Source organism: Polyodon spathula, chromosome 22 (assembly GCF_017654505.1).
Source record: "Polyodon spathula isolate WHYD16114869_AA chromosome 22, ASM1765450v1, whole genome shotgun sequence".
In the NCBI taxonomy this organism is placed as follows: domain Eukaryota; kingdom Metazoa; phylum Chordata; class Actinopteri; order Acipenseriformes; family Polyodontidae; genus Polyodon; species Polyodon spathula.
Window position 1 is genome coordinate 2,996,668 of NC_054555.1, and position 16,697 is coordinate 3,013,364.

At 41.1% G+C, this 16,697-nt stretch overlaps 2 protein-coding genes across 2 annotated transcripts; one reads left to right on the forward strand and one right to left on the reverse strand.

The window, feature by feature from the left end:
• The first annotated feature begins 197 nt into the window (after positions 1–197).
• LOC121297548 (platelet-derived growth factor receptor-like protein) lies at positions 198–4,236 on the forward strand. The gene is made up of 6 exons (XM_041223907.1): positions 198–1,545; positions 2,046–2,370; positions 2,599–2,750; positions 3,098–3,391; positions 3,687–3,826; positions 4,021–4,236. The coding sequence occupies exons 1-6, from the start codon at positions 1,488–1,490 to the stop codon at positions 4,234–4,236; spliced, it is 1,185 nt and encodes a 394-aa protein (XP_041079841.1). The 5' UTR covers positions 198–1,487.
• LOC121297549 (coiled-coil domain-containing protein 69-like) lies at positions 4,171–15,773 on the reverse strand. The gene is made up of 10 exons (XM_041223908.1): positions 15,570–15,773; positions 12,314–12,377; positions 11,607–11,788; positions 10,437–10,524; positions 9,895–9,968; positions 9,483–9,584; positions 8,769–8,888; positions 8,557–8,654; positions 8,230–8,409; positions 4,171–4,256 (listed from the first exon to the last, which is right to left on the reverse strand). The coding sequence occupies exons 1-10, from the start codon at positions 15,618–15,620 to the stop codon at positions 4,193–4,195; spliced, it is 1,023 nt and encodes a 340-aa protein (XP_041079842.1). The 5' UTR covers positions 15,621–15,773; the 3' UTR covers positions 4,171–4,192.
• Between the last annotated feature and the right edge of the window lie 924 nt (positions 15,774–16,697).

Consider the following 16,697-nt stretch of genomic DNA (forward strand, 5'->3'; position numbering starts at 1 on the left):
TATTGCTCATGTGGTGAGGATGTATTCATAACTACATGTGCCATAAGAAAATACACATAAACTTTTATTAGATATCTAAATATATTATACAGATCTATATAATATATATATATATATATATATATAATATATAGATATATATATATATATATATATATATATATATGCAACTAAATATATGAATTTCGTTTTTGGATGTCTTTTCTTTTATTTAATACAGTGTATGCATTGTACATTACAGGGCATTACATTCAAAGCTTCAATGTTTGTGCAGTTAACACATTTGACCTGAGGTGGCACTGTGTGCTATGTAAAAACGAAAACCATTACAGTGTAAAAGGGGAATACCTATCAATCATACTATTCTGTTTTCATTTACAGCCCCTAGATACATTAGTAGCATCAGGGTTAAAAATGACAAATCAAGTAGTTATCTAAAGTCGTGTTTTAGATGCAGAGTTAGACAAATCTACAAGCAGACTGCATACTGCTTAGATGTGAACAGTGCACTTCATACGCCTCCTCTTGCAAAAGTGAAAAGGTTATATTTTTTGTAACGCTGTTAAAAAGACACAAATTCTTTAGCCAAGAAAAGCAGTGGTACGGGCAAACACAAGTTCAGATTGAAATAACTTCCATGCTAAGGCTCAGGAGTGCAGACAATGTGCTCATTCACAGGTCCTTACCTCAGTCTTCGTAATCACAGCTCAGCCCAGTTAATCCAAAGGAATTCAACGCAAAGCACAAACAGAACTGACTCAAGCAGCAGCACAGTCAAACCCTTATGCTATGGAACATATAGGGTTATGGCAACAAGTTTCCAGTCACTGATTCTCCATGTTACATAATGATCAGTCACATTTTACTGCATCAGACAATGCATTGAGTCTATATAGAAATGCAAAAACTGGTTTACTCCTATTCATGGCAGTCACCATTAAACGTATTTTTGTTTCTGAAGAATGTGGAGTAAATAGCTTTCCGAATCGAACCTATGCTTTTTAATGGCACTAACATGTAGTGCTGCATATCTATAGCTTGCATGTGTTGTTCTACCTTGATTCCTGTCCAATCTTAATTCACAAGCAGTGAATCACATCTAGTTCATACTAGTAGACAGCACAAACCTAGCTGCTGTAGGTAATGTGATGCCACCATTCAATAGACTGAAGCTACATCCTCTCTCTCCTCCCAGCTCATTTCCTTTGCAATTCACAGGCTTGAATAGTCTCATTGACTGGAGCCAGAGGAATGTGGTGTTTGTGTCACTCTGCTGTGAAAATGAATTTAGTTTAAACTGGAACGCAGCAAAGTGTTTGGGTTTTTTTCTCTCGGACAGGTCTCCTAAAGATCTGTGGGCTGCTGTGTAGTTTTGTCATCTTTCACAGCAGTTCTAAGTTAACTTTTGAACACAGTGATCCATCCTCTTGAGGAGGCAAACAGTGGCAGTGACAGAATCTGGTGTGCAGTAAACCACTCAGTCAACTATGAGGGCCAGGCTGCTTTTCATCCTGGTGGTTGCTACAGCTTTCCTGCTGGACTTCGGTGAGTTCTACTTGTTAACCATGCACACATATTGTATGCAATGCAAGTGTATTATATTGTTTTGCTTTTTGGAAAAGCAACAGGCTTTGATTCGTTTAATTCATATTTTGATTCATGTTTGCTTGCTGACTAGATTAAAAAAAGAAATGTTTTCAAGGCGTTTTTTTCTTCAATAATTTAGGACTTTGATGTATTTGGTGCATATTATTTAACCCAATCAAATAAGGTAGGCATTAACTTGGGGCTGTAAATGGGGGCCTAAATATTGAAGGTGACAACTGTGCATCATTCTTTTTAAAAGCATTTATACGTTGAGCTTCTTGGTCTGTTAAATCTTCATTCCTTCCAATTCAATTTGAGCACTCACTCACATTCCCTCAGTTTGTATTTTTCTATGGGAAGAGTATCTTTTTATTGGGGTCCTCAGAGACACTGCTGCTAAGCAGACTCGTTTTAGGTTTTTTTGGTCTGCCGCTTTCAATTAATGCCTTATTCCACAGCTCAGTGCCAGAAAAAGGAAAAAGAAGAACCAAGGCCGACAGCAGAGAAAAAGAAAAAGGAGAAAGCCAAACCGGCTGGCGCTAAAACAGCAAAGCCTGTACTGAAGAAGACCAAAGCCACACCCAAGCCGACCCTGCCCCCAACCCCGCCCCCTGCCCCTTCCCCTCCAGTCCTGACCCAGGTGCTGGAGCGGGGGAAGTTCCAGAAAGTGGGAGACTCACTGACCGTGCAGGCAGGGGACACTCTAGATCTACGCTGCAAGGGCAAGCCTGTGGAGTGGGCTTTCCCAGACTACCTGGAGGAGGAGCATGAAGGCAGGCTCAGGTATTAGGAGATGCTGTCCACTCAGGCAGGGGATTTGCAAACTGTAGGTCTTGACAGGATGTATATAAGTCACAGTTTTTTTCACTCTAAAGTGTATACACCTCATTTTTTTCTAAACAAAAACATCTCCTGGCTACATAATACATTAAATGCCGTATGATCTACTATCCTTAGTAATGCTACTAAGTAATAGTAGTAAATGATCCTGCTTCTGTTTTTTCTGGTCAGGGTTATACAGCATCTCAAGTACAGCTCTCTGATACTAGTGAACTCAACTGGGGCAGACACAGGAGAGTATATTTGCTACCCAATGTACTGTGAGGACAGTGACTGCAGGAGGGAGTACGACAGAGCAGCCAAAACTTTCATCTTCTTTTCAGGTAAGGCCCTGCTGTCTTCACAGGCTTACTCGTTTCTGAGACAGGCGCAATCGCTGTGCTGTTTGCTCCCTTATCCTTGTGACGTATCAGGGACAGTTTGAACGCTACAATAAATCTGTTGAAATCTGAGCCCATGAAAACATAGCATTTGCAAATTCTTTGACTTCAGATTATAACTGAATGTTGTTGTTTAGGCTAGACTGACCTCTAGTGGTGCTCGGAAGTGTTTCTATATGTATAGAAACACTAGCTTTTATACACTGAAGCAGTTTGAAGAATTGCATTGGTTTTGGGATAGCAGGAGCTACTTTGGTAATGGGCCAACCACCATTATATTTGGGGCTCAGACCCGCAGGAGCTGTTTGTCCCGTCGGCGGAGTACTACGAGGTGGTACAACTGCGCACCAACAGGCCCGCCACGCTGCCGTGTCAGGTGACCTCGCCCGATGCCACGGTTACGCTGCACCGCGAGTTCCCCCCTGAGGAGGTGAAGGTGGACGGGGTGGAGATCTCCTTCAACCTGAAGAAGGGCTTCATCATCCACCGGCCCAAAGCCCACCATGCCGGCTCGCTCTTCTGCATGGCCAGCTACCGGGGCCTGCGACAGATATCCACCAAGTACATGCTCATTTACGTCAACTGTAAGTCCAGCTGGAGCAGTGCAGAACATAGCACATTGCATCACCTTACATGTTCTAGCAACTTAACATATTTCAATATCTACACACAGCTTGCACTGGGCTGTTTTTGTTTTGTTTTGCATCATTGCGTTTTCCCATGGCTTGGTCTAAAATTCATCATTCTTTATCTGTTAGATAAAACCTTAACATAATCCAATTGTTGAAAAGGTATCTTCAAAAAAGATTGAAAGTATGAACAAAGCATATAACATATCCAGTATATTTGATATTGTTTTGTTTCTCCCCCCCGGATTAGATCCAGTTGCTCCCCCTTCTCCGACAATCAAAGCGTCTCTGAGTACAGTTCATGCTGATCAGAATCTGCAGGTGACCTGCACAGTGCTCGGAGAGGCGGAGGTGGTCATTGATTTCACCTGGGAGTACCCAGGACAAAAGGTAGAGCACAAACCCCGTTTGCACTTCCTTCAAAATCCCTGACACAGAGTTAACATTCTTTATCTTCTCCACCCAGGCTACTGTGGTGTTGCATGTTAAAGATTTTGGTGCCAGTGCAACACCTTCACCATTTTAAAATGATATAGACTGCTTGAAGGCAGCATCGCTGCATGTCTTCGTTCTTCTTGTGTTAGATGGGCAGGCCGCCCTACACCCAGGACAGCACCTGGACGTTGCGCTCGGGGGGGCAGACGCGGCAGCAGTCCGAGACGGTTCTCATGGTGGACGGGGTGAGGGCCGTGGACCAGGGCACCTACACCTGCACTGCCAGCAACCTGGCCGGCTCCACCAGCGTGTCCACCACCGTCACTGTGCTGCCGGCACAGACAGCCAGGTCCAGACACCACTGACCACAGCCTGCTGGGGAGCACTGCGATAGAGATATGAGAGACAGATTATCCTAGGATCAGGAAACAGACGCACTTATACAGCACCGACACTGTGAGGCTCTGTCTCAGGTGCTGGCATACAATATAAATGATTAAATTGCCTTAAATAGTACAGGTTATTAGTTATCAACAGTGGCAGCTACAATCCCCACACTGTTACAATGCTGTTCTTCTTCTGCTGGGATCTGTTAATTAGCCACATGTTATTAAAGCTGGCTCCTCTATGAATGCATTTTATTTACAAACCCAGCTAGGGACTGGATCAGATGTGATGTTTTTCAACACTCCCCATTTAAATTGATTGGGTGCTAGGCATCAAGCAGTCCAGTTCTCAACCCTAAGCCAGTCTGAGTTTACCTGTTACGATAAGTTTTGTTACACACAGAAGGATGCAAGAAGAGCAAGCAAGCTAGATTACATTTATATTTATATATATAAACTTTAAATAGACAAGAATAAAGGCCTTTTCACACATGCTCCATTTCCAAATCAACCATCTAGTTTGTTTGGAAAGAGGCTTGTGTGCGAATGACCCCTTAAAAGGAAAACAGATCCAGGTATGTGCAGCATCTTCATTAAAGCTGAACATGTATTTAAAGTGGGTTTTTTTTTGGTTTTTTTTTTTTAATAAACACAGCATTCCTTTTTATGATTCTGTTCACAATAACAGTCCATACATACTGAAGTATGTGGTTTCACGTTGGAAAGCAGGCTCAATGCAAAGTGTAATCAGAGATATACATTTTCTTAAAATTACAATTGTCACACAGTTACTATTCACTTATATAGCTAATTAAAACAGTGGTAAAACTTTCCACACTGTGAATCTTACTAATGTCCTGGAGGATTGAGTTCAGAACACTAAGCTCAATTGCTTTGAATTTTAACAGGACTCACCAGTACAGTTCTGCAAGAGGTTTACTCATTCTTAAATACAACTGAATAAAAACTGGTTTCATCCTTTGACAAGGATGTGAGGTATATTCAAATACATACATGGGGAAAAAAGGTCAGCTATCACCTGAGGCAGAACTCATTCAACATTACAGGTACCTTCACATTTGAACAAGTGGCTGGTGAACAATAATAAACAAACAAAAGAAATGCACCAAGTTGTAATTGATGAGCAGATAGCAATGGCAACAGCAATTCTATACACTCTCTCTCTCCAATTAGACATTTTAAAACATTATGCATTACACATTGTATAACAGTGGCATAGATATAACACTTAACATGGTACAATTATCCACACGCAGTTTAACAAATGTTATACCATCGATATAGATATATATACTTATATATATATATATATATATATATATATATATATATATATATATATATATTATATATATATATATATATATATATATATATATATATATATATAGATGGTTTGGTTACCAAGTAAAATGTCCAAATGCAACACGGCTTGCTCATAAAATCAAGTGATAACTGAATGATGCAGCTCTATTCATATTCCTCGCAAAATAATGTTCAGAAACAGCCTTGTCGCATCCCCAATTTCCACTGCTAATAAAACAACTACCCTCCCAATAAATTGACAGCACTCATACAGTTAACACTCAAAGCATTCTATTACATGCATCGATGTAGTCAAATCTGTACTTTTCCTCACAGAAGCCAGTCAACGGTGACTATTTTAATGATCCAGACAGTGGCAAATCTACATCTTTTAATGATCATCTTTATTACCATCACTAAATACAGTGGTAAGAGTTTTAGGTTGTGGTAGTTTAAAATGTCTCTGTTTAAAAAAATAAATAAACTTTTGGCTAACAACTGTTTTTTATTCCTGGAAAACTCCCTTATTCTGAGAACATCAATAGCACCACCAAATAAAATGCACAACACATTAATACGCATATGCACCTTTTTATATATATCAAAAGACAGTCCTTCGGATGAGACGTGAAACCGAGGTCCTATTGCAAGTGACTTTGCAGCAGCAGCTGTTGATGCATAGTTCACCCCCTAGTCTCTGTAAATCGCTTTGGATAAAAGCATCTGCTAAATAATAATAATAATAATAATAATAATAATAATAATAATAATAATAATAATAATAATAACTATGAAATAAAATGTCTCATTAAATAAAAATAAATCAATTAAATCCATTAAAAAAGAATAAAAAGTGCAGATGTGCATTTGAATGCCATCCACTGTTAAAGATTGCCTAATGCGCATGGTTCCATTGCAAGTGCTTTTCGTCTTTTCTGGGAATGATGTGGATGGGAATTCCAGGGACAGGAATGACACGGGGTGGAAACAAAGCAGCTGTGGAGATGCAAGAAAACAAGCCATGCGGGACAACAAGGAAATAGGAGGGGTCTTACCAGCATTTATCTAACCACTCTTCCTGCAATTTAAAACATGTTAAACCTGATCTGAGTGAAGAACACAAGCTATTAGAAATACAATCACATACTCCCAAGCTTGTAATGCCAGGGTCCTCCCTCCTGCCCAGTGAGACGCAAACACAAGGTAATAAAAATAAAATCATGCCCCAATAAAAAACACAGTGGAACTGTGCAGCTAAAAGCAGCCTGGGCCCCTCTATGAATTGCCTGTTCTGAATGGTGATGTCACTCACAACACACTAGTTATGTTACATATAAAAAAGGTTTGTGTAGTAGATGTATGTTGTACTGTATGCAATTAAAAAGCAAATGCCTACTGAATCTGTCCCAGCGCACTGTGCAACCACTGTGGGTCCTTGTTCCAAAATTCAGCATAACCAAAAAAAATAAAACCCCAGTTGAAACAGAGGCTATTCTAACTACATGCCAAAAGAAAACAAACAAGAAAAACACTCCAAGCATTCGTGTAGAGGGGGTTGGTTTGCCTTCAGAACAAGACTGGCTACAAAACCCGGGATCTGCTCTGTTGTAAAGTGGTTAGTAGCGTGGATATTGGGAACTTCACACTGTTAATGGATGCATACACACACCTCCACTGGTTAAGAGGAGGAAGGGGGTACACCTAAAACTGGAAAAACCTCTGATATGCAGCATTAACTTCTTTTTAAATAGGCTGTGGCGCACATTGCCTATTACTTTGTATGCAAATGAAATCTCCAAACATGTAATATTGTGGAAGCTTGGTTGGCAGGTGCTTCCTTTTTTAAAGACTGTACAGATTAATGATGCTTCACAGAGGGCCATTCTGGGGGCCAGGTTTTGCAGCAGGTTCCCACATCCCACTCGTCCCAGCTAGAATCACAGAGGCTGAAATCATTGGCGAATGGCAACATGCAGTAACCCCCGCAGAACAAAGAAACAAGACCAGTGGGGCATAGTGGTGCAGCCTGTATATTGCATGCCTTGCCTACATCTAGACAGCCAGTCATTCTAATTGGAATGAAACTTGGCTTGGACTTTCTTCCCTAAAAACAATGTCGCATCTCTAACATAGCATCTTCCTTGGCACTTGTCATCTATATATCTTTGGTATTGTTCACCTGGATTTTATCAACATTTGTTTTTAATAGTAACAGTCTATGTAGATAACACCACAGCAGACAAGCATGCAGGGTCAATATTCTTTGTGCTAGGATATGTACAAGCATACTGTAACTGCTTCAAAGTTTAGGTCTCCTGCTTTGCTCCCAGTTCAGCTATATATTTGTCATGATAACAGCAGAAAAAGGACCTGTCAAAATGTCCATAACGTAATAGTTGCGCAATGCTGCAGTTAGGTAGAACCAGTCTGAAACATGCACCCCTGACTTTAAACAGCTGACTGCTTTGGAAGAGCATCCAAAATAGTGCAACAACATCCTAGAAAATTTTTCTACGGTGAAGCAACTGTGTGTAGATCTTCCAGTTTGATTCAGAGAATTTGAGTACAGGGGAAAGGACAGCCTCTGCTGGCAGTCTGAGCAATCTACAGGTCACAGACTTCCAAACAGCACCCCCCTGTGGTCACCTGGGGGACAGCTCAGGTGAGAGGGGAGGCAGGGCCTTGCCAGACAGGTGGAAGGTTGGCGAGGAGTTCCCATTGATCATCCTGTAGACAAGCTCTTCTTTCTCACGGTGCAACTTCTGGCTCAGGTTGGTCTCCTTCTCCAGAGCTTCCTGTAGCAAAGTGTGCTCGCGGGACAGCTGTCTAGAGAGCAAGAGATAGCCAAGGTGATTAGGATATGGCACACATAAGTAAGGTTTATTAAGCTTCTGCAAAAAGATAGGGGTGCATAAAGGATGCCTCATCACTCCAATCACTGATCAAAGGGTTAACAGAAGGGGCAGTTCATACTTAATGAAAGCCTGGTGGTTCTCCAAGCGGACCTTCAGGTCCTCGTTCTGTTGAAGGAGATTCTTCACCCTGTCCTCCAGCGAGAGGTTCTTCTCAGCCTGAAGACACAAAGAACAATGTGATTTCAAGGGACCTCCTTCCTCATCACTGTACAGAGTGGGGTGGTGACTGTCTGTTCTATATGGACAGGCTGGCAGGAGCTGAAAACCTACCACAGTCTCCATGTGGAGCAGCTTCTTGCCTTGTTCCTGGATCCGCTCACACTTCATTTCAATCACAAACAACAAGCTCTCCAGCTCCTGCTCCCAGAAAGAGCCAGGACTCCCGTAAGCCTGAGGAGAAAGTTGGTCAGCAAGAGATGGCACAATGTCCTGATGGATTAGACTTCTGCTCCACTGAGATCTTTGCACGAGATGGCACAATGTCCAGATGGACTGGGCTTGTGCTCCACTAAGACCTTTGCACTAGATGGCACAATATCCAGATGGACTGGGCTTGTGCTCCACTGAGATCTTTGCACTAGATGGCACAATATCCAGATGGACTGGGCTTGTGCTCCACTAAGATCTTTGCACTAGATGGCACAATGTCCAGATGTACTGGGCTTGTGCTCCACTAAGATCTTTGCACTAGATGGCACAATATCCAGATGGACTGGGCTTGTGCTCCACTAAGATCTTTGCACTAGATGGCACAATATCCAGATGGACTGGGCTTGTGCTCCACTGAGGTCTATGCATGTTTTTTTTTAAATTTATTTCTAACGAAGGCAGGAAAAAGGACAAAGTAACATCAGCCTTTCTTCTTCCAACTTTACGCTTATCTGCCACCCAGTATTGCAAGGATTAATTAAACTGCTCAATTAGAATTCTAAGGTAAATTTATAAGAAACAAACGGTACCTGCCAGAAGTCAGAAAGAACACACCTGGATATTTCTGTGCAGGTCTCTCTTCAGGACCGACTCCTCCACTCTCCTCTTCAACTCGTTGAACACCTGCAGTTCTGCAGACAGCTCATCAATCTTGCTCTGCAGATTCAAACAGAGAAACGGTAACAAGACCTCAACAGGATCATGCAGGGAGCAGTTGCACCCATTTAACACTAGATGGTGGTATTGACATTATTTAAATACAGCAAACAGGGTCACCACGTGAACTGCAGCTGAGGAAATAAAAGCACGCTCCTAGAAAGCCCCATACTGACAGCAGCAGCAGCTATATACACACACACACACACACACACACACACACACACACACACACACACACTACATATCCAGCTTCTATACTTATTCACTTGGATTTCTGACCATTCCTCACGACAGTTACTGGGTTTACCTGTAAAGATGTCCGAGTTGTCTCAAAGGACTCTGTCAAAGAGTTCTTCTCAAGGTCATGTGATTGCTGGAGCTCTGAAGAAAACAAAATAGACATTAGTGTGTCCAGTCCAATTTTCTTACCATGTGGCCACAAATACATTATTATTATGTATTTATTTACTAAAAGCTATATTGGATTAAAAAAAAAAAAAAGAAGACAGCCCTTGCTCCTATAGAGGGCAGAAGCCAATCTATATAGAGAGCTTAGCTATTGGATCCATTCCTTCTTTAAATATCTTACCTATAAAAGGGAAGACATTTGCTTCCATTCTGTCAGTCACAGGCCTTTCACAAGCACTACATAATATATATTATTTATAAATATATTTATAGCCTTGACATGTAATTCTTTGTGATACACTGCACTACACATCCACCATAAGCTGTATCAACCAGCAGAGAACCTGGAATCCTGAAGAGATTTAAACTTGGACGAATGCAATCATATCTACAGTACATGGCAGAGTAAGAGGGGTCTGGAGCATTCGTGGTAAGACTTACCAGCTACTGTGTTCCCGTGCTCAGCTTTGAGAGACTGAATCTGCTCAGAAAAGACTGCTTCCAGCTCTACAGTCTTCTCCTTTTCAACCTAAACATTAAACAGCAAGACCTTTATTTATACATGCAAACATGCACTGAAGCAACTGCAGAGAGTGAAGGAGCTGCCTGCCACCAGTCCTGTCTCTTATTAACTCCCTACCCATAGACACCCCAGCTTAGATGCTACCTAGAGATCAGGTTCTCATGGGAAAGTAGAAGCTCCAATAAACCGAAAACTGACAATCCCCAAACAGGGCAACACTGTCTTCTGCCTCAAGTCAGGGTCACCCCTAGTTGGGCTACTCCATTGCTCAAGCTGCTGCCCCCTGTCTGTCTCTCCTATTCACCCTGCCTGTGATGTGTGTTTACGTAATGGAACACAGTTGCCAAATCATAGACTCTACCATGAGTTCTCTCAAATGTGTCATCGCACAGGCTTCCAATAAGGGCATGAGTCACATCCTGACAGCTATACGTAAAGAAAGACACACCGGTTATCTCTCCTGCTTATTCTTTTGATTTATAAACTACAGTGAGAATGGGTATATGGCTTGATTCATCTTCCACATGGAATGGGCAATTAAACGTTGACTGCTGCAGGTAGACTCCCAGAACATTTTAAAATTACATTTTAAAAAAGCATGTGGGGCTTGTTTCTTGGAGATTGCTACAAATTGTTTCCTAGAAAAATGGATCCCGGGAGGCAGACAAGCTGAGGCAACGGACACTCCTTCTCGCATGTGCAGACGCATTGGAAACCAGAAAAACAAACACTACAAAACAATTTCGCAAGACAAAGTGCACGTTGCTCACAAAACTGCAGCGACCAACAGAGGAACGTACAGAATTGAGCAATGAATTCCAGGTTAAGTTTCTGCTATAACAGATACTGACAGTAACACAAAAATAAATCCCCAAAACATATAGTAATACTAAACCAATTGAAAACGAGAGCCAAAGAAAAACCTAATATATATATTTTTTATATTTTCTGAAGCTATTGTTCTTGGATACAAAAAAAAGTATGTCCTTAAATACTGGGAAGGAGTGGAATGCTATATGTATTACAGCTAGAGGCTCTCTGGAGCGTTATCTTTGCAGGTAGCTCCTGTGTGACTCTGGAGCTGTTACCTTTACAGTGACCTCCTGCGTGACTCTCTGGAGCTCCTCTCGGTGAGTCTGCAACAGCTCCTCTCTTTCCTTGATCCCTGTGGCAGTCAGGGTCTCCCGGAGGCTCCTCAGCTCCCACTCATGCTGCTCCTGCACGGACACATTCGCGTTCTCAGGCCCCTGACCCTCCAGCTGAGGCTTACCTGGGACGCCAGAATCAGACAGCAACCATTAACGATACATACACAGATATCTAATTGGAAAAGGCCATTGTATACACAGAATGCCTTCAATCGCACCAGTTCCACTGTTTGTCTACTTGACTTTGTTTCTTCTAGTTTTACCTAATTGTGTTGGAGTGTTTTGTGGTCATGGTAAAGGCTTGGGACTGAGAATGTTCAAAGCTCTCTATAGGTTACCATTCTGTATAGGCTACCACCCTGGATAGGCTATCACATTCAACCTACGGCTGGTTTCACAGACTCAGATCAGCACTAATCTTGGACTGCCTTAGGTAATCCAAGATGAGCGCTAATAGGGGTCTGTGAAACTTGCCAATAGTGTATTCCAAATATTCTGGCAACAAAGTGGACAATAATCAGTAATTTTTTTTTTTTACCCTATTGTAATATGACAGATTTATTCTTGACTATGTCCCATTGGGACCATGAATTGGATTTAAATCAAACCTATTTTAAGTATCATTTTTAAAATGCTGCGTTTCTTACATCCATCATGCAGTGTGTTCAGCTCCCGGGAGAAGCTCCCACGCTCTTTGGCTGCATCTTTTCTCTGCAAGAAATACAGTAAATGATTTACTCCATTCTAGTAGCGCTCGTTCTGCTTCTACACAACAGATTTACCAAGATTGATACAAAAATGCCTTCTCTTTGTATTGGAAAATTTGAACGAATGATCGTGCCTTTAATTATAACAAATGGTTACACAAAATAGAATAAAACAAGTCTGGCTGGTTTTTTCTTATGCTTTGGGTCACAGAGACACTGAAATATATATATTATTAGCTATGGTCATAGATAAATATATATATATATATATATATATTATATATATATATATATATTATAATGACATTTAATTCAAAGGGTATTAAAATGACATTGAATTCATTCTTATAGCCTAGTCACTAAAAGATACCAAGTATGAAAAGCCACACAGGCAGACTGACAGCTAACAATAATTCATATACTGCATGTATTTGAATTACCTTACAGATAAAGTAACCACCAGACATCAGTCACGTACGGTAATCTTTCTAATGAGTTTTAAAAATGTATTAAAAAATTGAGGAAGACAAAGCAATTGCAATGTACATACTCGTGTCTAACAAGTCAAATCTTGGCTGCTTAACAACAGAGCAGCCTGTCTACAGCACTTTATTAGGCCTTGTCCTGTATTGCTGTTAAAAAGGACAGCGCTGTAGTTTTTCCTGTTGTGTATTTAGTCTACATTCTTGCTATTTTCAGGTGGGGGCTGGTTTAGCATCGGATAATGCAGGTTTTTAAAGTTCTGTGTCATCGGCTGACAGCCAAGGTTTTACTCCATTTCAAGACATTTCCTTTATGCAATTTATGCTCATTTGGCCAAAGGTTCCGATTTAAAACAACTTTACTCAAAAAGCGGCCGGTGAATCTGTTTAGAAAGCGGAACTCTTCTTTGTCAGAACCGGTTTCCTGTTTTCGTGTTCAGAACCGTAAAGACTGCGGCCATGAGGAAATGCAACGGAAGCCGTTTGACACAACAAATCAGAGAGTTCCCCGTTTGAAACTCTACACAGGAAATGACTGCTTTTGCTACCCGACTTGTTTTGGACTGTGACCTTGTGCAATTAGAACATGCCTATCCACACACATGTGAACTGAAGTGCAGGGGCTTGCATAGTTGGCCTCATGCGATGATGAACAGCATAATTAAAATGAAAAACCTGTATTTGGCTGTGCACTGAGAGCTGTGTGGAATCCACTTGCATGACCTCACTCAACACAATATATGAAAGTGATGAAGTATGCTGTTGATAAGCTATGGAAAGTTATCATGTTTTTTTTTTATTCTTTATTGCTTTCAGATTTTCATGCGCTAGCTAGTACGATACTGCAGAACAGATGCTTTCAATTATTTAAATCTTACTCCAATCCTTGAATCAGGCAAGTCAGTGAAGTCACTTTCAACAGCTTAGTAATATCTTAAAACAAAGCAAAAAGTCAGGACACTTGTCTTCACACTGAAGTCCCCCCCCCCCCCCCCTGCAATCTGATAAGAGTGGGTGTAAGGAGAACGTGAGGGCAGAGAAGGCTGGCGCTGTGCCACGGTGCACTGTACCAGAACTGCAGCTCCCTTTGAGGTTGATCCCACACCTGTTACAGCCACTAAACCTATTAACTCACCAATAAAAGATGACCTTTTATACAGCATTCTTCAGCCAACTGCAAAATACAGTCCCGAGTGAAAACATCAGGGAAAACAGTGTGAGGGGATGAAAAAGAACACAATAAAACAAAGTGTTGACTTTTAGTATCGCTACATATTCTACCATTATAGTTTAGATGTGTTCCTTTTTATCCTGCTTATTTACTTTACCAAAGCAATGCTTTTGTATGTCTGGGATATGTACAGATGTTATTAAGAAGACTGGATTAATCTCTTAAAATCAGTAAAAGCTCATCTTGAATAAACTCCCACCCAGGAGTGGCTGCAGTAGAAAACAGAGCACCCGGGATTCACTCTCATTCGCTGGGAAGCAAAATTGTCTCTCAGAACTTCATGAAGCACCAACTCGTAAGAGTCCCCCAATTAAACTCAATTAGATTCTTCAGCTAACATCTGGAACCTAAAGACTGGTTCATAACACAGTCGTGTGTCCCTCGTGGAGAATCATTCCAGTCTCTCGTGTTGCTGTCTGCATTTGTCTCAGCGATTGTTGGTTGGGTCGCACATCCCTCTCCCTTCAACTTGGATATAGAGCTGTTTTTGAATTCTCTGTACTCTATACACAATAGATAGATAGATAGATAGATAGAGACTCCTGCGATGGAGGGTGGATTTACAGTTTGGGGTAGATTTAGAGACTGAAATGAGAGGTGGTAAAACTGTATTATTAGCAGGGTTACATTGAGGGTTAGCTAGAAGATTCTCCTGGCTGAAGACTGTGCTTTTAAAGTTCCTTGTTAGGGTACTTTTGCTACTCTGATAAATCAACGCCAGCCCAAGATAACAGTAGCATACAAAACATATCATAAAGTCTCAAACTGGGCTGCAGTCTCATATTCCAATATAGCACCCCATGTTCACTGAATGCACTACTGCCGCCAGGCAGATGGACTCACTTTCTTGTGCGGTCTGTGCTTTACTAAGCATATCATGCAAGATATACTGTAAATAATCGGTCGTTCAGGAGACAAGTTTGAAGAGGTCACGCTTTCCACAGGTATCAACAAACTAAACAGTACAGAACAAGTTATCAGTTCCAGTACTAACTGCCTGTATGTTTGCAAACGAATCACAATTAACTCGAGGTTGTTTGCTGTAACTACGGTACTGATACAACACTTAGGTAATATAAAGACAATTCCTATATTTAATACAACAAAGAAGTGACACGGACAGTGTTAACGGCGGGCTAGTGAGCCTGGCTGGAAAATGTCACATCTGGAACGTATTAAACTACGACATGCAAAGACAGTCAAACGAAAAACAGTCTAAGCTATAACTCACGGTATACCTTTAAAATATAGTTATATTTAACTCAAAACGCACATTGACACAATACCCAAACTTGGTCGTGCAATTAAGTTTGATCAGAAGGCCACCATTCTATAAAAAAACTTTCCGGTATAGACACCACACAACAAGACGTGCAACTATATCATATATAGTATATGGTTCATTTCCTGTACTAGCCCACGCTCTTTTTAAAGTTCCTGATTATTTTAAAATGTACACACAAAAAAAAAAAAGTTAAAGTACCCTTCTCCTCCGGACCTTGCTACAGCAAGTTCGGCTGTGACTGCAGCCCATGCCTGACCCCCGCCTCTTGAGCTTGTCTGGTGGCGAAACTCTCCAGACCGTCTCCTCTGCTCCACCGCTTATGATAACACACCATAGCCCATGCAGCACCCCCACTATCTTTCACATTACCAAGCGCCGGGGACCTGCAACTAATCTCAGGCTGTTTTGTAGTACCGTATTCTCTGGACAATTTGTACCTTTAAGTGTTTTACAGTAAACACAGAACCACGTGTGTATATATTATTAACGTAATTACTTGTGTATGTATGTTTGTAGCTATGTATTATGTATTTTTTTTTAATATAAATTGTGTTTATTGCATAAAGTGCACATATAGCGGTTTAAACATTTTGTTAAATGAAAATTATGTTTTCGGAAAAGTATGTATACTTTTTAAAATAGTAATATATTTAAATATATTTTTTGAGACATTTAAGAAAGACACCTTCGATTTTAACAAAAAAAAAAAAAAAAAAAAACCTGTTTCTTTATCCTAATATCTTGGAATCTTGAATCGGAAGATATTGTAGCGATCTCGGTTACCGCTATCAGGCGCATCACACAGCCTGAGGCAGTCCACGCACAAACGCACCACGCAGGCGTGAACCGGGGACCTGTCGCACTAAAGCATAGCGCCGAAACCGCAATACAAAAAAAGCCGGCTCGTTTGCAAGGAGCGTATGTCGGGCTTATGTCTTGTGTTTGATTACATCACCTACCACACCCTGCTGCCGCCTTCCCCGTGCACGCTACAATATTTTTCTGCACAGCTTGTAATAGAAGACTAGAAATTGTATGCGATTCTAAGGTAAATCGTAACACCTTAAAGCCAGTGAAGTTGCTCGTGCTGTGACTGGGTTGGGGAGCAGGTGTTAGTGTTGTTTTTGTGAGGCCAAGGTGTGGTGGTGACACCTTTCGAGGGATCAAACAGGACAGATGGTGAGTACTCAGGTGCAAAGCAAGCTTTAATAGCATTCACATGGGAAGGGTGAGAGCACTTCTATGATTTCAATTAGCATTTTCTATGTTCAAAAGTTGAATCATTTTGTGAAACAGGCTACTGTGTGTTGTATAGTTTAGCACTAC